Below are 21141 nucleotides of genomic sequence, written 5' to 3' on the forward strand. Positions count from 1 at the left end.
TTTTCAACTTTGAATAAGTTGATAAACAATGTGATTTACTTTTTTAAAACCGTGAACTCTCTGAGGCCTAGTCCAGAATATCTTGACTGGACTGTTGGGAAACTGAGTCATGGTGATTTGCCCAAGGACATAGAGTCCTGCACCCCGAGGATGGGCCTGAGCTCAGATGTCCTACTCAGTTTGTCACCTTTTTTGCATCTTGGGGACAGTGACTTGGGCAGGGGATTGGGAATGTAAATGCAAGGCTTCCCCTCTGGATATCAGCTAGCTAGGAACTCATCAATGGACTGATCCACTGGTGAGTATCATGCTTCTGTGGTCTAACCACATCCCCGAAGTCCCATTTATGAGCGCACGAGCATTTTGGGGACATTTGGATAGAAATCATAACACTCTTCTTCTTTGGAAAAGAGGTCTTCTTCCCCAACTAATGTAACACTTCATATCTGTGGAGCAGCACAAGTGTTGCCTTTCTAATCTTTTAGTCTAGGACAGGCAGAAGGTAATGTTTTCTTCTATCTCTTCATCCTCTCATTCATTCATTCATCTCTTCATCCATGTTTGTATTGAGCACCTGCTATGTTGCTGATAACTTCAGGAATCTCTGGGTCAGGAGAAGCTAGCATAAGTTCCTTTCCCACGTGTCATTCCCAGTCTGGAGAACGAAAGGTTCATGGGTATGACTAACTGGCCTAATAGAATGTGTTTACTTTTCAGGAGGCTGATTTTACCCTGTTCTTATTTCAACCATTAAAAAAAAAAATGTTCTTCCCAAGTGCTTACCTGTCAAGTGTTCAGAGTCTAAAACTGGGCTGATACTTTCATTACCTCTTGGCCTGTGTTAGCATCAGTGAAGGTTACTTACTGTTGTAGTCCAAATGCCGAATGCGTTTTGAGAGTCCACTGCTGTCGAGCTGCCTCGTGTACATCAACTTTGTTTTGTTGTTGTTTGTTTGGGTTCGTTGAGACAGGGTCTCACTCTGCAGTCCAGGCTGACCTTGAACCTATGAGAATCCTCCTGTCTCAGCATCCCAAGTGCTAAGATTACAGACGTACACCACCATCCCCCGCTCAAACGCACCATCTTTGCTGAAGTGTTGTGTTCAGCCGGTGACTTTCTAGAAACCTCTGACCTGTACATGGGTGACACGTCAGTCCTCCTCCTGGACTTTCTTTGTGGAGATTGTTCCTGGTCTTCAACGTGCAGTGGGCTAAGTGTGACACATGGCTTTGTTTGCACTGCAAAGCTCTGTGAAGCTCTTGTCCTCTCCTTACACATTCCCGGGGGGCAAGAGGCCCAGAAGCACAAGGAAGTCAGGCAGCCAGTCTTGCGAGCAGTCAACACTCACTGCACACCCGGCCTGAGCCTGCCACCTACAGAGCATCCCGGAGGCCTCCTGCTTGAAGCCTCCTGTGCATGCTCCTGGGGAAAGGCTTTCCATGACCAAGCAAGGTCGGGAATGGCTGCCCAGGGCCTCCTCAGAGGTGCACAGTGGACATCGTGGTTAGGCCTGCTGCCTCCATGGCGGAGTCTGTAAAGAGCTGAAATTTGATTCCTTCTACGGCCTGTCACATCTGCTGTCAGGAGAGCCCTTTGATTACATAATTTCTTTTGCACGAGGAGAACCTTGCTAAGATAAGATGATAATGATAATTGACAGTTATTGAGTGGCCATTCTTTTTAAAGATTATGTTCTGAATGCTTCCTGGAAGTTACGCCTTGCCATCCTCTTAACATCACAGGGAGGCAAGCTGTCTTACAGACAAATGGCCAGGCATGGGGATGTATGGAATAAAGCCCAGGTCACCCAAAGCCGGGCTGTGAGCCCAAGCTCCAGCTCCATCCCTCTCAGCTCGGCAGGCAGCACGGTTAGAGGCTAGATGAAGTGGAGAAAGAAGCGACATCCAGCCTGGGCGTTCCTTGGGCTTGATGTCACCCCACTACAGCTGCGTGAGTCTGGCCGAGGCCACCAGCTGTGGATCGGTGGTCTCTCTCTGCACTCAGTGCATGACTTTGTTTCTCCAGGGATGTTTACAAACACTGAAAAAAGAATGAACCAATATAAGTGGCCCGTGGCTATGGGGAGACTTAGCTCGTTTCATTACTTTTCAACCAGCTGGGATCTTTGGTCATAAGTGAAGGTTATTTGATTTAGTTTTCACTTTAAGATGAGTAGGGTTTTCTTTTTCCTGTTGCATTTTAGCATCCTCTTCTTTAGAATGACCCTCGCTGGGAAAATTTCCTTTGATAAAGTCTGGCTCTTCAGTGCTGTTTCTTTCTTTCTTTTTCTCCATCCTCCCTTCCTCTCCTCCTCTCTCCCCTCCTCCCTTCTCCTTCCCTCCCTTCCTCCCTCCCTCCTTCCTTTGCCCCTTGCAGTACTGAGGATTGAACCCAAGGGTACTCTACCACAGGGTCTCACTGCTTGGTCCAGACTGGCCTCAGACATTCAATTTTCCGGCCCCAGCCTCCCAAGTAGCTGAGATGACAGGCATCCACCAATGCCCCCAGTTTAGATGCTATTTTCCATTGCATTCTCTCTTGATCTCTTCCCATCTCTCTACCTCTGTTTCTTTTCCTTGTTTTTGTTTTGCAAGTTAACGCATTGATCTGACACAGCATCTCTGTCTCCCTAGCGGCTGTGGGGGTGACCAGGCAGAAATCAAAGGAGCTGAGCCGCAAGCAGAGTCAACAGCTGGAACTCCTGGAAAGCGAGCTCCGGAAGGAGATACGTGACGGTAGGCTCCGGAACTGTATTTGTAGATAAACAAGGCTATTTTACTTGTATTTTAATTTTTGCTCTTACATGGAGATGGCTATGGTAATGAGAAGTGCTTGTAAAATAGAAGGCAATTGAACAGCAGGGCCGGGGCCTGGCTTTGTGTTTTATTTCAGCGCTTTTCTGCAGCCAACCAAGTAATTATCTATTGTTTTTTCTTTAATGAAAACCAAGGTCATACTCCATGTTAGACAAAACAGCAGAAGATCTTATCCATTGTTTGTGGAGTCAAAATACTGCTCTTGGGATTCTGTTTTGCAGGCTTTGCTGAGCTGCAGATGGATAAATTGGATGTGGTTGATAGTTTTGGAACTGTTCCCTTCCTTGACTACAAACATTTTGCTCTGAGAACTTTCTTCCCTGAGGTAAAAGAGCATTGATCATATTCCTAAGGTTGAGTCTTGAATAATAATGAAGGTATTTTCTTCCAAGGCAGCTGTGGTTAATACACTAGGTTCAACATACTGGCTTAAATTTAAGCAAAGCAGGCAGAAAGATAACTATTAATTGCATTGATTAGGGTATAAAACAGTGATGGGTCACTGGCGATTACTCTGTCCCGTAAAAAAAAAAAAAAACAAAAAAAAAAAACCTGAAAAAAAAAAAAAAAAAAACCTAAGAGGGGTGGAAGTTCAGAGTGATGATTTTTGCTTTATTTTACTACCAGTTTAAAACTGAATTTGCAGTTGGGAAGTGAACTAATTCATTTAAAAATCAATAAATTGTGGGCTGGCCAATCTGTTGTGTTTATCTGCCTGACTTCCATTGCAGCTTCTAGATTAGTCACCATTACTTCTCAATTGGAAATGAAAAGCACTACCAGGCAAAAGGGAAGAAGCCAATGTGTATGTCTTTTGAGTTGCAAGCAGGCACTTTTAGCAATGTAGAGTTTTTATGGTTCTCTTCAGTAGGTTTTCTTTCTCTTTTTTAAAAATGTGTTTAAGACAGGGCCTACGGGGTCTACAGGGTCTCACTACACAGATCGGACTCGTAGTGATTCTCCTGTTTTCAGCCTCCCAAGGGCTGGGATCACAGGTGCACCCCACCACGCCCAGTCTCAATCGCTGTCTCAGTGTGCCCTGGGGGCGGGGCCAGCGTGGCACGCCAAGGATCAAACCCCACCGCTGGGCTTTGCCTAAGCAGGTGCTTTAGTCTGTTGAGTTATCTGGCTGGCCTTCAGCAGTTTTTCTTTAGCTGATCCGTTTTGGATCATCCTCGTTTATTATAAATAGTTGCGTGAGATGATGGATTATTGCCTTAGTGCTGCAAGGAGGAGTCTGTCTAGCCCTTTGGGTTGTAGTCTCCTTGACACTGCCACTTCCTCAACCACCAAGCCTTTTTTATTTATGCCCCCCCGCAAGCCTTTGACCAGGGTCCTCACCCACCCTCTTCTATATCGTCATTCACATGTCCTGATACCTCAGCTCCACCGCATTGCGACTTAGTTTTCACTGGGACTGGTATCTACCGGAGAGACCCAACTCTAGCACACATCAACACCCATGGTCATATTTAAATCTAGACTTCGAAACAAAGCCAGAAATCTCTGCAGGCCAGAGGAGAGTTTGTCTCACCTTACCAGAAGCTTCTCGGCTATACTTGGCAGGATGCCTAGAGTTCAAAAACCCAGACACATGCAGTAAGCAATTTCCAGCTTCTCCATAATTCCAGACATGGACACCATGATATGCGGTGCTGTGCCTGGAGGTTGGGATAGCTCTATACAACACTGTCCATATTTTGGGGACCATGTTTCACATTGTAAATCAAGAAAGCTATAAATAAAACTTCAACTGTTTGCACTTGTATCTTTTTTAAACTTATCCTCCAGGAGTACCAGGCACCAGATCGGCCGTTCACTGCCTTATCCATTTCCATGGCAGCAGCCCACCTGCAGAAGCTGGGGGTCACGTCCCCTATTGGGGCAACTCCACAGGGCCTCAGCGAAGGTGGCAACCTGAGTTCTTATCTCCCAGCTCTCTGAGCCTCCATTAAAAATTTAATAGCAAGAAAATCACGGCGATTTTGCCATCAGCTGAGTAGTATGTGGGCATTTCTAGTTAATGATTGTCTTAGAGTGCTGAATAGAGTCATCGGTGGCCTGAGAAAGAAAATTTGCTGTCTTCTGAATCTAGTAATCAGGAGCAAGACACAGCAATGAGAGTACAAGGGTCCAAGAAACCTCAGCCAAACAAAACACAATCCCAGAACCAATGCTGCATTATTTGGGAAGAGCGATAGTTACACGGAACTGAACTAATTTAACTCAGATTTTTGTATGATCTTGAAGGGGAAGGCCAGAAAAATTGAAGTCCGAAAGGGTCATTAAATGAGTGGATCCAGGAAAACCAAGTATCAGCTTGTCTGAACTCAATCAAGAAAACCTAAGTTAAATCTGGACATATATTAATTAGGAGAGAGAACAGGGGACGTTGCCACCAGAAATGCGCTCCAGGCTGCAGATAGGGCCTCGTATTAATTAGGGCTGCGCTGATTGATCTGGAGCCAGATCCTCTCAGCCTGGAGCCTGGGTGTTGGAGGGAGGACTTGACTGATGGGCACCTACCTGAGAGAGAGCTGCGAAACCTAGAGGAATCCGCAGGTTCACTGCAGGGACCGGCGCCCACCAGTTCCCTGGTGCTGTGCCCTGCCTGTTGATTTTGGCTTCTAAAGCTTCGCTTTTTATTGTATTTACACATCTTGGATTTGTTCAGAATAGGAAAAGCAGTAAGGGTAAACAGAGGAAGTAACCTCTTAGAGGAAGGAAATTTGAATGAAAGAAAGCCTAGAGAGCCTGGGCAGCGATACCTTCCTTAAGGTGGAGAATCAATCTGATTAATATGCCCATTTATGTGGAGATGATTCAGCACAAGAATATGAGAGACCAAATAAAAAGCAAACCCAGGCTCTGTGTTCTTTGTTTGTTTGTTTTATTTTGTTTTTGTTTTGCTTTTGCTACCAAAATAGTTTGATGTCTTCTGCTCAGGGTAATAGATTTGAAACAATGCCAAACGATTCCCTGCAGAAGAAATTTACTCTAGTGAGACGTAACACTGGTCCAAAGGCTCATGCCAGAGAAAGAAAGAGACCAAACAGTTTATTCAGTTGATTTATTTAAAGTGTTACTCAGTGTGCTTTTAAAAATTTAATCATTACTTCCAGTAAAATTTGTGATACTTTTTTTTTTTTTTTGGTTTCAAGACAACATATCACTATGTAGCCTAGGCTGGCCTTGAACTCACGATGTAGCCAGGCTGGCTTTGAACTTATAAAAATCCTCCTACCTCAGCCTCCTGAGTGCTGGAACTCTAGGTTCACATCATCCCACCTGGGTAAATGATAAATACTTTATACAAACTCATATTTAAGAATTTAGGATTAGCACACTGCATCTGGAGTAAGGATGAAGAAAGGAATCTTTTGCATTGCATAGATTTTATATATAAATATGTTTTGTTTATAAGGAGCCAGTGTTAATAAACATTACTTTCACTGTGAAGAAAAGAAAAAAGAAAAAAATGAATTTATGCTTAGGAGCTACAAGCATAATATAAAATATTTTTTCAAAACCAGGGGTATCTCAGCACTGCATTACTTTGAGCTCAGTTATGGATAGAAAGACTACTACGAGCTGACGTAGGGTCTTCTTGTATTTGCTTGGTCATTTGTGTCCACGCTGAGTTTATGAGATGTGATCCAATGTACCCATTTTACAGATGAGAGAAATCAGGCATGGAGAGGTTAAATACCTTGGCTAACGTCTTGTGACCCCAGGCAGTCCGGCTGCAGATTCAGTCCTTTCACCCACTCTGTCTACTTCTGGGTGACACTGGATGGGGACAGTGGCTGCTACATGGTTAAGATAGTTCAAACTTGGAAATGTAATGTATTGTTTATCCTTCAGATCTAAGGAGTAGTCTGACATTTGTATAACCTTCTACCAGCACTTCTTGGACTTTGGAGTCTGTCAGAGTGGGGTTGTGCGGGGGAACTTATTCTTAGGGTACTTTTGGGTTGGTGGGGCTTCTTAGGAGCTGAATATTTATCACCTCTTCAAGCAAGTGTGGAGGTCACACACCCAGGGCTCTTCCTGACTAGCACATAGTGTCTCTCTCCTTTATTAAAACAGACTGGGAGGGCCGGCCAAATAGCTCAGCAGATGGAAGTGCCTGCAAGCAGGCACAGGGGCCGGGGTTTTGATCCCCAGCCTGCCCTGCCAGTCCCGCCACACTGAGATAGCAATTGAGACTGGGTGTGGTGGTGCATGCCTGTAATCCCAGCTCTTGGGAGGCTGTAAACTGGCGGATCACTTCGAGTCTGATCTAGTAGTGAGACCCTAAAGACCCTTACCTAAAATCTAAAAAAAGAAAAGAAAAAAACAGACTGTGAGATAGGTCAGTGGCATATCTCTGCCTGGGAAGCACAAGGTCCTGAGTTCAATCCCTAGTACCAAAATAAATAAATAAATTAAATTAAATAAGTCAGACTGGAGTACTGTAACAAAAATACACTGTTCGTTTTCTTTGGATGTTATGAATGACAAGAGTGTCTCCTTCCTTTCAGTCAGGTGGTTTCACTCACATCTTCACCGAGGACATGCACGTAAGTCTCTGAGTCCCCACTGCCAGCCCTGTGACCACCCCATGTGCATAGTGTTATCACAGTGCCTGTCATCTCCATTATCACTGCTTTGAATTTTTATTGTGGGTTTTTTGGATGATGAATTCAATGTTAAAATAATATATTGTGTTGGAAAACCCATTGTGGACAGTTTCTAGCCTTAAGCTGACATTATATTGTCATAGGATATGCTTCTGTGTGGTTGTTCTTTCAGAACAGAGATGCTGATGACAAGAGTGAAAGCCTCACAGCTTTGGATGCCCTCATCTGTAATAAAAGTTTCCTGGTCACTGTCATTCACACCCTTGAGAAGCAGAAGAATTTCTCAGTAAAGGACAGGTATTGGTCACTTCCTGTTTTCTAATTTTTAATAATTACTTTCTTTCACGGTACTGGGACCTGAACCCAGGGCCTTTGCACTGAACTATATCCCCAATCCTGTTTTTACTTTTTTCTTTTTTAATTTTGAGACAGTGTCTGATTAAGTTGCTAAGTTAAGCAGGCCAGGCTCAACCTTGAGGTCCCTCTGCCTCAGCCTCCCAGTGTGCTGGGATTACGGGTGTCGGCCATGGGACCCAGCTTTCCAGAGCATTTGATTGGGTGTTTACACAGCCACAATATCTCCGTTTTACCTGACACACACTATTTTGAAGAGACGCTTGCACATAACTGCCCCCTCCAAAACCCTAAAAAGGAAAAAGAAAAAGAAACTTAAGAAAAAACAAATTCTTAATCAAAAAAGCAGAAGTGTTATTTTTAATTTTAAAAACACCCTGAAAATTTTGGAAAGACCCACTTCTTGTTACCACTTCAGTTGAAGTGCTGCAAATGAGGCATTGAACATGGTGGGAGGTTATGTGACTCGAGGGAAAAACAGTCAGAAACTTTAGCACTAAAAAAACCAGAACAGTGACTGGACGGACCCTGCTTGTGGCCTCGCGGCCCGGGGCATGTCCAGGGAACCCCCCACGCCAGGGGTCCAGCCAGCTCTGCGGCCAGAGGCTCACTGAGGTTCTGTCTGGAAACAGGTGTCTGTTTGCATCCTTCCTGACCATTGCCCTGCAGACCAAGCTGGTCTACCTGACCAGCATCCTGGAGGTGCTGACCAGGGACTTGATGGAGCAGTCCAGCAACATGCAGCCCAAGCTCATGCTGCGGCGCACCGAGTCTGTGGTCGAGAAGCTGCTCACAAACTGGATGTCCGTCTGCCTATCTGGTTTCCTTCGGGTAAGTGTCGCAGGCTTGGGCAGTGTCAGAGGTATGACAGCCCTTATGTTTAGGAGATGCTGATGTCTGCCAGGCTGTCTTGAACATTCTACGGTGTCAGCACCAAACCACATTTAACCCTGGGCCCTCCCAGGGACAGACAGGCAAATATAAAGAAAAAATCCTGTTTTTGCAGTAATTGGCCTATACAAGTGTGATTCACTTACAGTTTCCTGGGGGAAGATGCTACTAATGGACCCACCTCCTCATCCTTAGCAGTAACTCACACCCAGGCCCCTGTTGGCCCATTTAAGAACATGTACGGAAACAAGGGAGGATTTCCAAAACTGATGGGAACAAATTGTATTTCTGTCTTCAGAAACACTGTAGAAATGTCCTTTTTCTACCGGCAGGCTGTCAGCTAATGGCAATCACTTCTTAGTAGCCATTCCACACCGAATCAAGTCCCCAGAGGGCCTCCCGCCCCTGAGCTGACTTTCTTGGGTGACTTGTGAACTGGTGGTAATGGATTGAATTGTAAAGTCTTTTGGAATTCAGACCCTCGAGATGCTGAGAGGGTGGGCTTTGGAGCCCATGGCTTGGCCCGAACCTCGACCACCCAACTTCCTTGGTTATATAACCCATAGAATTGAAAAAAGAGCATTTTATGACTGTTTTAAAGGTCAGATGAGAAGATGCGATTGCTTGGCCCTGAGTAAGCACGCCATAAATGTTGGCCATTATGGTTATAAAATATTAATATGAAAACCAGGGTGTTCTCTTAGACGCAATCTTTGCTGGGCTCTCCAAGGCCCCCAGCACAGAAGGTTCTTGTCCTTCCTTAATTTCACAAGGCATCCAGATTCTGGCAGGACTGCATAATTGTGTATTTGCAGCTAGTTTCAAAATCTAATTAAACTCTGAATAAGATACACTGCTATGCCACAGGTTTTAACAGTGCTACTTAAGTTGAGATCCAAAAGCAGCACTTTAAATAGACTGTGCTTGGTTTAATGTTTAATGCAATCTTACAAGTAGATGCACAACAATTTTTTAGAAATTTTTTTACTGACTCCTTCTCCCAAGGCAATGCCCGCTTATTAAGATTAATGAAATCTGCCTCCTTTTCTGTTTACTTGGTATAAATCATTGTATGCTTGGGGAGGTGTCAAGTGAATATTTCTGGGGTGAATATATTGTGTTTCCCACTGTGGTTGCTTCAGCCCCAACGGCTGCTGAACCAGGGTGGTAGGACTCTCGCCCTATTCCTGGTCTTGGTCTCCAAAGCCCAGTGCCTGCCCCACCGATGAATTAGGAGCTGCAGCTGAACTCTCTGGTTCTTTCCCCATGCCTCCACGAGGACTTCTATGCAACTGGCATTTGGGAAGCCCCGACACAGCAGCAAGAGCACTAGACCCGAGTCCAATTAGAAGCTGCAAGCATGGGCGCTGAGACCTTCTCTGCCCGGCTGTGTCCCTGGCCAGGCTTTTCCCTTCTGGATCAGTTTTCCATCTGTCACGTGAAGGTGGCCATAGATTTTAGATTCCTGCCCAGCTCTGCCTCCTGAGATCTGATTGTCACTCTGAGCTCTCAAGAGCGACTCTCAGGCATGAAAAGGGTGAGGTATTCAGAAGATCCGGGCACCAAGCCCAGCAGTCCCCTTGAGCAAAGGATTCTGGGTCAGGATTTCTCAGTGCTGATTCAAGAGCGTGTGGAGCACTCCAGCGGTGAGGCAGTGGCGCAGTGCGCGGGAGGAAGTGGCACCCAGCCAGTCAGTGAGACTTCCACTTTCGGTGGAATAATTTCTTCCCCCTGCTGCAGAGGCCCTGGTGCCCCTAATCAGGTGTCCATGGGTAGCACGGGACACTAACCACCCCAGTCCTCCTGCATTGTCCCACAAATGCTAGTGGGCAACACTGACACCTCCTGGTAACCTCCCCATCCAGGGTTCCAAGGCTTGCTGGAAAAACTTACTTAGTAATTAGCACTTGTTGAGGCCATTTATTGGATGTGAAGACATTATGCTGAGAGCTTTGTTCACCTTTTCTTTTCTTCCCCTTGACAGTCCTGTGAGGTCAGTGCTTTTATGACCACTTCCCATCTGGGGAAGGTGAGGCACACAGAAAGGGGACTGGGCCCTAGTGCCATGGCAGCACCAGGACATGAGTGAAGACAGAGTCAGCGCTGGGCCGTTAAGTGCCTAAGCTCACCCCCAGGGGACAGGAGCGACATCCCTGCAGGTGTGCTTCACCTAGCCCTTCTGCCCAGTCATCACAAAGAGACCTATGGCTCTGAGGTTCTCTAAGATGGCCAATCAGGATCCCCTTGAAGGCTTTAAAACTGTGGGTTCCCAGGCTTTCTCTCTACGGTGCCACACGGGTAGGTCTACAGTAGGGCCTGAGGATCCCCAGGAATTCTTAAGGTGCATCCAAGGATTTTGATGGTGTCTAGCCAGGGTTAGAACCAAGGGTGTGGACAGCAGGGTAAGACTAGCTGTCACCATCTCAGTCTGGCTACACTCTGGAGAATTCTTGACTGAGGTCCCTGAGTCAGAAGCCACTCCCCATGTGGCCCAGGAAAGCCCCTCTGGCCCTCGATGTCACCTCGGTGGCCTGTCCAGCCTGTGCACAGGGTGCTCAGCCCTGTCTCTGGTCTGTGCTGGAGGAAGAGAAGTAGGGCCACAGGTTTGTGGTCAGGCCATCACTGCAGTAGGTGGGGGAAAGAGCCAGGCTTGGACGGCCCATAAACTAGTAAAGAAAATTTCCCATGAGCATCAAATGTCATGTACTGGTCCCACCAGCTTTCTCATCTGGGAAAGTTCTGAAATCCCCCTCTGTCCTGACATGAGGAAGAGACTCAGGGATATTCCCCATGAGCAGGGAGATGAAGGGAGCCCAGGGCCAGGGGGCAGGGTCACAGGTGAGAGGGATCCTGGGGACCAGAAGGGCCAATGTGGTTGCAGGAAGTGTAAAGCAAGGGCCAGGTTAGGGGTGGATCCCAGGAAGCTGAGCAGAGTGCCGGGTGAATTTGTCTGATCAAGGGAAAGCGGGTAAGAAAGGCAGTAGACCCCTCCTTTGAAAGCTAGGCACGCTGGTTGTAAGCTTGACTTTGTAAGCCGGGCTTCAAGCCTGAGCCATGCGGCTGCCTTTCATCCTCACTGAGGCACTGTGACCCGCTGGCCCCCATCCCCCACGTATTGGCCTGACATCTGTGGATCACACAAGGCCGGCGAGCCCACAGATACTCTCTAGCTCACCTGGGCCACGTGCCTGGGGGGAAGTAGAAAACACACCCTGGTGCTGGAGCTGCTCAGAGTCCTGGCAACAGGTAGGGGCTGGAGACCTGAGGCAGGCCCGTAACCGCAGAGGTGACAGCCCCCGTTCCGGAAAAGGACCCACCGCAGAGACGTGGAATTGGAGCCACCGGGATGGGCCTGATGTCACGGCAAAGCCTTGAGCATGTGGCACTTTCTAAAGTACCCAGACCAGCTCTCGGGCCACAGCACCAGGGGTGCTGGGTGGGACTGCGCGAGAGATATCTGTGTAGGTGAGCGACAGGCCTGGCCCCAGCCCAAGGTGGGTTCCCTCGTGAAAAGCTGGTAACACCCAAAGCATCCCTGTTGCCAACGCTGTCGCATGTGTGTTTTTTAAAATGCCATTTTTGGGGGGTTGCAAAAAGTGATTAAACACTGAAACTAAGCGTAAATCTCCACAGACACTCACTGTTCCTTAGGTACCAATCACGCCACGAGGGGAACAGCACAAGCATCCACCACAGAGCAGCGCAAACGTGAAGTAGCGCGTGGTGCGGGGCGCTGTGGCTGCGCGTGTGCACGCGCGGCCGCGCGGGGGCCCGGGTTTTGCGCCAGTGGAGCGATGCGTACAGTGTTTTCTTGGGAATTTCATGTTGACTGTTAGAAAACACTGCCTCCTGTCTCCTGTCGTGCTGCCATAAATGGAAACTTTAATTCTTTGGAAAGTACAGTGGGTTCTGGGGAAAGCTGACTGTCGCTTTGGCATCCTTTCCAAGGAGACTGTTGGAGAGCCCTTCTACTTGCTGGTGACGACGCTGAACCAGAAAATAAACAAGGGGCCCGTAGACGTGATCACCTGCAAAGCGCTGTACACCCTGAATGAAGACTGGCTGCTGTGGCAGGTTCCCGAGTTCAGCACTGTGGTACGTGTGCGCGCCGGTGCCCCGTCCAGACTCCCAAATAAATCTGAGGTCGGGTGGGATTGGAGTGGGGGTCACTGAAGCCACCTCCTTCTGCTTCATTCCACCGGCTACCTCGGAGGCCTCCTACGTTTAGTTAATTAAAAGCAATAGCTGATAAAATATTAACACATGCTCGCATAATAGGTTTTAATTACTTGGGTTGGGGGAGAAAGCACTGTAATGACGCCTGAGGTTCTCATCAATTTCCAAAGATTTTAATATCAAGGATTGCTTATAGCTTTCAGCATCGTCAAAGGAAATGCAAAGTACTCCCTATTCAGCACTTATAATTGCAATCAGAATTTCTCAAATGGCTCTGCTCTGGGAAGACAATGTGTGAAGATATATTTCAACCAAATTGAGGCCGTCTTATTTTAGAACGATAACACAAGACAAATTCCACCACGTTCCCCATGCAACACGACGCCCTTACTTTATTTTCATGGATTAGTTACAAATGTTTGGTGTCACACACTTAATGTTCTGTGATCTCATAGATATTTTTAGAGGAATGCTGTAAATCACTACAGGAAGATGACGGCCTGGCTTCTGGAGGGTTTCACATTCAGAGAACTTCCTTTTAACCCGCTCCCACTCCACCCACCTGCTCCCTTCCCTGAATAAAGTGAGACCAATTTACAGCACACTCAGGAATTTCAGAGGGAGCCCTGCATGGAGAGTACTGTATCTCTTCATAAGTACTTATGAATTTTCTAAGCTTTTCTGTTCATACAGACTTGGGAAGGAGATTGCTGAGTTTTGATTTGATCTTTAGCTTTATGGAGACTCTGCACTTCTTTACCATCTCATTAGTGGAGAGGGAGGAAAAAGTTACCATGGGGTTTGGGTATTGCTCACCAAGGGCTGAGAGTGCTGTGGCTTCCTCTGGGTGCGAGTCCTGCAGTGTCATCTTGGAAGAATTCACAACCTAATTGGAGAAGGCGCCACATTGCTGTGGGCCACAGTTGGCTTATATCATCTGTGGGGAGAAGTGTGTGCAGATGAGCCGTTGCCAGTTCTTGGTTCGAAGTGTAGCTCATCCCCACTAACGATGCCACTGTCTGAGAGGTGGGAAGCTGAGCGGAAGGATTTCTCCCTCTCCATCTGAAGCAGTCCAGGGGTCCTCAGACTGTAGCGTGCGTCACATTGCCCCACTGTCAGACACCAGTTGCGAAACAGCATCATGGAGATCTGCTTCAGAGGGCCTGGGATGCAACCTGAAATGTGCACAGTTAGTGTGTTCCTGGGTGCTGTGCTGCTGACCAAGGGCCATGGGTACATGGGTTTAGAGCCGAGCTCTGGGCCAGGGGGGCTTGAGGCCCACCTCTGCCACTGGGTAGCTCTGTGGTACTGGATGAGCTTCTAACCCTCTCTGTGCCTCAGTCCCCTCCTGTGTAAGATGAAGATGATGATTATGGGATGGTGAGAGTTAAAAGACCTGGTCGTGTATAAAGCACTTAGATATCGCCTGGCACACAAGTGCTATGTAAACGTTATTCATGGAACATTAGTTAAAAATGCACCCACAAGGAGATGTGCCAGTGCTGCGGCCTTTCCTCGGGGCTGATGCAGTCAGGTTCTGGGGATCCAGCCCAGCCACAGAAGCATTTTTTACTTTTTCCAGATAATTCTGCTGTACATCCAGCTCAGAGAATCCCACTGAATTTTGAACCCAGGGCTAGAGATCTCTTCCACTGATCCTTGCTTTGTTTGCAAACCCAGGCCCTTGGTCCTAACCTGCTTGTCCAGGCTTTTGCTTTGGGACATTTTCAGAAGGTCCACAGATCCCTGGCATAGTTGTGGATATAGTTTGTGGCCTCTAAATTTGTGATGACTTTGAATTGCTGTTATACTTGTACTGCTGGTGGTTAAAGTCTTGAAGAGTTAATCAGGTCAAGAACTCTGCCTTTTCACAGGTTGATGTGCTACAATTCCCAAGGGAGTAGGTTTCATAAGAAGGGGCTTCCTGTCCCCTCTTGCCTTGCCATAGAGCCTGTGCCATACCTCCTTTTCCCTTTGTCACACGTGGCCCTTGCCCAAGCCAGGAGATGCTTGCACCGTGCCCTTGGGCCCCCAGAAATGGAGGTAAATCAAGTGCTTTCCTTTTGTAAATCACAGCCTCAGGTGAGGCTGGTATTTTGTTATAACAACAGAAAACAGAGGAAGGCAGTCCCCAAAGAGAAATGTTTGCGAATGAATGTAGGTCAGGGAAATCCAACAGCCTTTCAGTTTCATGAAAACATTGAGCCCAGAGAGGAAGGGAAAGCAGGGAAGTAGGACTAGGAAAACAGTCAGATGCCTGAAGCAACTTTTGAGGGCTGAGTCCTGCCTAATGCTTTACATCTGAGCGGTTTTTTCTCCCTTTCATTGAGAAACATTATTTATTTCACAGTCAATTAAGACCATGTGTTTCTGATTTGTTAGCACTCACTCATCATCAAAATGTTACTTGATGTTGAAGAAATTCATGTCGACTCTTGAAATTTTTTTCTTCCCCTTTTATACCCCCTGGGGAGAAGGGAAATGGAAAATTAAACCTACACATCTTCCTTTTCGAATTAGGATTTGCTGGTGGATAGGGAGAGCCCAGGCTGGAAAGGGGGTGGGCCCTTGCCTTGGAGTGATTTTGAATGCTTTTTATTGGACCTGTCTCAGCCTCCTTTTCACAGTAGGTGACTAGACCAGAAGCTGGACAGAAGGCATGAGAGCCTGTCTAAGCCTGCGTGACAAAATGTTAGCAGAAGGTCAATATAAAAAATTTAAGGTTTTTTCATCTCCTCTCAGGCAAGCTCGCCTGCCGGCACCATCATGATTCTGATTTTCTCCCTTCTCTCTCCCCGCCTTCCCCTGTCCTGCCTGTCTCCCTCCAGCCCCCTCCCAGGCTGTACACACTGAGGTTTTAGAGTCTTGCTTTGTAAACTTGCCTGGGGTGATTTGTGTAATTGAAAACCAAGGTGTGATGAACAGCCCTGATTGTGTGTGTGTGTGTGTGTGTGTGTGTGTGTGTGTGTGTAGGTTCTTTCAAGGAAAGTCAGAAAAATCTAGAGCAGCTGTGCAAGCAACTTCAAATGACAAACCCTGTTGCCATGCCCGGGACACGTTGGAGAAGAGGCCCCCAGCTGCATATCGGGCCACATGCTCAGAGACACTGCAGCTCGTGCAACAACCTAGAAGTTAGGTTTCACACCTCCAAGATTAGGATGTGCACTCCCGAGGTGTGTGGGGGTGTTCTCGAGAACATGAGGACGTCCTGCCAGTTTCTTCGGTATGAGATCATTGCACTAGCAAATGGGTTCTGGGAAGTTAGGCTCTGTCCCTGGCATCTTGGGAGGAAAATCCCTGCATATTAGTCTAAGCAAAGCCTGATGGGGTCATCCATACTCTGTTCTGAAAGCAGCCAGCCACCCCTCCCAGTGTGGTGTTCAGCAAGGCCGGGCACCCACAGATCAGCTTCCTGCCTAACACTAGCATGGGGAGGCTGTGTCTATACCCAGAACCCTAGGACCTGAGAACCCTTCAGTACCCAGGGCATCCAATTTCACAGCCAGCTTCAGACCAAGAGCTGTTGCTCTGCTGTTTCTCCCAGGCTGGCCAGGTGATGGTGCATGGCAGGCTCCTTCAGAGCAGGATCTCGGGATGGACACAGGTTTGGAGGAGTTGAGAAAGGCCTGAGAAATTCACTTCCAGGAAGATGGGCCCATGAGAGAAAGGACATTTGCCTCACTTTGAAGAGGAGATGAGAAAAACCAATAACTTGTAGCAGACGTGCTGAATTAGCAAGAGGACTTTGACTTGTAATCAAAGTTAAGCGAGAAATGGTTTTTTGAACTCTTAAACCCAGGAAATGAGCTTGCCAATCTGCTGTACTGGAGAGATAGTATCTTGGCACCCTGGGAAACAGGGTTCCGACAAACATATTATTGCACTCATTCTCATATCTGTAGGAAAGTCTTTAAGATTATTAGAAATTCTTGAAAAGGCACAGGGACATGCCTGCAGAAATTGTAATGCATCCGTTATGATTTATTGAAGGTTTTATGCCAGCCCACAGTAGGCTGGTTCTTTCCCCAGTGCTTGCCATTTGTGACAATCCTACTTAATAAAATATTTCATACATAACACGGTGCTGGCGATCTCGAGGAAGAGCATCTCACCCTGGTGCTTCCAGGCGATGTGCTCCTCACCTCTCCCTGCCTCACTTCCTTCCCCATCTCTCCGACTCCTCTGTACCTCTCCCTACCTCTTCCCGATCTCCCCAACTCCTCTGTTCCATTTAGTTTGTCCTTGCAGAAGATCCATTATCCTCGTAATTAAACAACCCACTGTCCCGATTAAGTCATTCTCTGTTACTTCAATTACATCCTATTGTTCATTAAATCCTGATGTTTGCACTTCAGCAGTCTTGTTTTTAATACTCCTAGCATTTGTGGAGAAACAGTGGAGTTAATTAACAATTCTTGAGCTTTTTTTCTTCTTCTTTTTCTTTCTACCATAGTGCAAATCATTTCCATTATGACTTGCAATAATACTGAAACCATTACTAACTTCATAGGTAGTGTACGGAGCTTCCTGATCAAAGAGTGAAACCATTTTTTATAATCATGTTAGGTAAGTCATTCCATAGTTGACGGCAAGCTGTGCAAAATGAAAAATTAACTTTAAATGAGTGCTTTAAATCGCTTTCCTCTTCGTGTTCTTTCATTTCACGTCTGTAATCTTGGAATTAGAAAATAATTTAGTTATCAGAGTACAAAAGTATTTAATTTTCTTCTCTGTGGCTCAAATGGGACTCTAATTTTATTGTTAGAATGCTTGCTTATGTTTATACTTTTCAGAGAATGCTAATTTTCATTACAAATCATGGCAAAGATAAAAAGTATTTTCTTGATTTGTCTTCTTGCCATTGTCCAAGTTAGCCTTCCACCTGTTATCTACAGCACAGATCAGCAAATGCTCTGTGGGCCAGCTGTAGCCCCCTATGTTTATAAATAAAGTTTTATTGGAATGTGGCCATACACATTCATTTCCCAATTATCTGTGGCTGCTGTCCTGCTGCCTTGGCAGAGCAAGTAGTGGCAACAGCGGACACCTGAGCCTCAGAACCTTCTATGTTCACTATCTGGCCCTTTCCAGAAAGTTTGCTAGCCCTCCTTTAATCTAGGGCTTGATGTAATAGAGAAAAAGAACTGGAGTCCTCCTGCTCACTAGCCTGGAAAGACTTGGCCTCTTTCCTTTCTGTCTGGACGCAGCAGTGGAAAGGCTTTGTTGCTCTCCGCAGATCTGGCACTGGTGGGGCCCTTTGGAAAAAAAACAAAAAACACTGAAATCAACTATTTTTTGACCTACTTCAAAAGTGAGCTCTGTTCACATCACTCTAGGATGGACAAATTCTAGCAAGTCTGGACAAACACTGGTGGGGTTTTGGGGTTAGGCTTATCAGCTTTTGTCTTCACAATGGCGAAGGCTCCACTTCTGTCCTCTCCACCCCCGCCCCCACTGTGCTCCTAGGGGAGCGGAATCCCTCAACCCAGGAAGCTTGGGGCTGCCCATCTGGGTTGGGGTCACAGAAGCAGCAGCAGAGGAAATCAAACACAGAGTTCCCAGGCTGACAGGCAGGAGTCCTGGATCATGAATTGAGCCTGGAAAAACTTAAAAGCTTTGCTGAGTTTGATAGAAAAACCAGACGTTCCCCTTGACTTTCATTTGGCCCTGAAATGGAATTAGAAATATATTTTATAGGTTTTATTTAATGAAAGCAATTATTGCTCTAAGGCTTTTTACGACAAAGTTGCTGGTTTGTAATAAATTCTTCTGCAGGGGCTTTCTAGGTATTCTGAGGCATGTAGTCCAGCCACGATGCAGCCACAGGCTGCCTTTATGAGCCAAGACTGTGGCAGGGCATCTAATGAGGATCTGGACACCCTCCCTGGGGAGATGGCACTTCCCGCCCTGGCTCATCCTCCCGCCCCTGCAGCCCTTCCCCCCCACCCCCCCAACCCCGCTCTCAATTCCTGCAGTTGTCACATCCTGCAGAGGGACCCTGGGGATGGCCACAGGGAGGAGGAATGCAGCTGTCTGTCCACTGCTGTGGGGCCAGGGCTGAAGAGGCAGGTTAGCTGTGTGACCCTGGACAAGTCACTCAACCTCTCTTGAGCTGTTTCCCTGTTGGCAACTGGCAAGTGATAAAAACCACCCTTGGGCCACTGACCTGGTCAAAAACTAGGACTGTGTGTAACACATCCAGCTGCAGTGCCTGCCGCTGAGGAAGTACTGGTTCTTCATAACAGATTTTCTTGACAGAGCTATTTTTCTTGTCAGCTATAAGGTCTACTAAGCAGGAAGTGTCCCTTCTGCATTGGCTTTGGTTGATTATTGATGATGGGTGGTATGCAATGGGGGTTGGCTAGTACATGCAGCATCATTGAAAGTCTTTCTCTCTCTCTCTCTCTCTCTTTTTTCATTTCTTTCTCTTTTTGAGACAGTGTCTCACCATATACTTTAGATCAGCAAATGCTCTGTGGGCCAGCTGTAGCCCCCTATGTTTATAAATAAAGTCTTGCACGCTCTGTGTCGCTCAGGCTGGTCTTGAACTCACCATGGTCCTTCTGCCTCAGCCTCTTGAGTGCTGGAATTACAGGTGTGCACCATCACACCTGGCTGAAAGCATTTCTTAAACACCTGTGCATTGATGTGCTCATTTAATGTGACGTGGTGACCCTTTGCTGTCAGATAATGGACAGCTGTGGGCAGGACAAAACGGATGGCCCTGAACAACTCTCCCAAAGAGGCCTCTCAGGGACAGGCCAGGAAGGACCCTTCTGGTCTGAGCCTGCAGTTACCCAGCAGCATTGACCTCTGCAGCCCTCCTCAGTAACAGCCCTATGCAGGGCTGTACACAGGGCACAGCTGGTCAACAGCTGGCTTTTAAGGAAGATCCCCAGGGGCTGCTGCATAGCAGAGTGTGGTCACTTGCCCCCACAGCAGCAGGGACAGAGCCTGAGCCTGGGACCCTCAGATTCAGGATGCTGCAAGGCTCAGGCCAGGAGAGGGCAGAGGTCAGGCCCTGCTGTGTTGCCTGGGCCCTGCTATCTTCCCCCAGGGCACCACCTGGGATGCCCTGGGTCCCGGCTGTCTGTCTCTTGGCTTAGCAGTGTCCTGTGATCTTGGTCATTTCTAAATCTGTCTCTTTCTGTTTCTCCATCGGTGAAAGGAGGAGAGTGCTAGCTCCCTCCATAGCCCCGTGAGACGTAGCAGTCATTGCCGGTATGTGAGGCATGCTCAGCACGCAGGCTATTCTGTCAGGATCCCAGAGCTGTGCAGTGCTCCGCCTCACCCCGCACATCCTTGGCACGTCGGCCATGGCGGGGAAGGTTCTGCACCCTTCTTCCGCCCAAAGCAGGGGCCTTTTCTTCCAGGGCTTCCTGACCTGCCAGCTGCTGAGCGGGACCACCCTGACCTCTGGTCGGGGGACCTCATGTGCACAGTCTGCCCCACTCTCCCCCGCCCACTCCATGTGGTTTTCCGGGGTTCCCTCCCTGTGAGTGACCCCCAAGCCAGAGTCAAGGTCTCTTGGAACTCTCAAAATGCTCCATTTACTGGCTGTCTTTGATCCGTCTCAGAATCAAGTCTGCCCATATTTCCCGGGCAGGATTACAGCCAGGCCCACTTGGTGCCAGCTACAAAGCCTGCATCAAACTGATGTGAGATAAATGCGTGTCCCAACTGAACTGAATTTGTCCACCTCATTGTCTGCAGGGTACGCTCTGTTGGGTCGGGTACATTCAGCTGTGAGAAAGAGAAAACGGGCCCTGGAAGAGTAGCTCATGGGCTCACATCTTGGAGCAGAGCGCCAAGGTGAGCGGGTCCCAGGCCGCTGCACACCCTCAGCCCTGTCAGAGCTCTGGCTAGCCGTCTCTGTGCTGCTCTTGGCCTTGCCTCCTCCTCCTCCTCCCAAGACGACTGTCACAGCCCCAAGCACAACTCTTCCTTCTGTTAGGGCAGAAAACCCTTTATGTGCCCTGGGCTAGAGCGTGGTCACACAGTGGGGCTCTGGTAGAGCAGAAGAGGGTTACTGCAGATGCTGCATCCTGCTGCTGATGCCTGGCTCGCATTAGCAAAGGAGGAAGAGTGGCTTTGGTTAGCTTGGCTCACACCACTGTGCCAAAGAAGTAGGGCGAAAAGAGCAGTTCTTTAATGGAAGGGCCCATTCTGAGCAAAAGACCACAGACAATTTAGGGCACTTGACCCTTCGGGGTACTAAAAGTGAAACACCATCCTATAGATTCGGACCTGCTTCCTTTCATAAAACATCCTCACATCTTAG

At 47.5% G+C, this 21141-nt stretch overlaps 1 protein-coding gene across 1 annotated transcript in view; it reads left to right on the forward strand.

Moving 5' to 3' along the window:
• Nucleotides 1-21141, forward strand: part of Plxnc1 (plexin C1) — a gene marked incomplete at its 5' end in the record, with an annotated part of 142047 nt that overhangs the window by 91706 nt on the left and 29200 nt on the right. The window contains 6 exons of the mRNA XM_004623905.2: nucleotides 2635-2736; nucleotides 3039-3142; nucleotides 7341-7379; nucleotides 7612-7736; nucleotides 8426-8624; nucleotides 12633-12779. Coding sequence (XP_004623962.1) covers nucleotides 2635-2736; nucleotides 3039-3142; nucleotides 7341-7379; nucleotides 7612-7736; nucleotides 8426-8624; nucleotides 12633-12779 — 716 coding nt within the window. The remainder of the gene's footprint in view (nucleotides 1-2634; nucleotides 2737-3038; nucleotides 3143-7340; nucleotides 7380-7611; nucleotides 7737-8425; nucleotides 8625-12632; nucleotides 12780-21141) is intronic.

This window comes from Octodon degus, unplaced genomic scaffold (genome assembly GCF_000260255.1).
Source record: "Octodon degus isolate 3935 unplaced genomic scaffold, OctDeg1.0 scaffold00004, whole genome shotgun sequence".
Taxonomy (NCBI): domain Eukaryota; kingdom Metazoa; phylum Chordata; class Mammalia; order Rodentia; family Octodontidae; genus Octodon; species Octodon degus.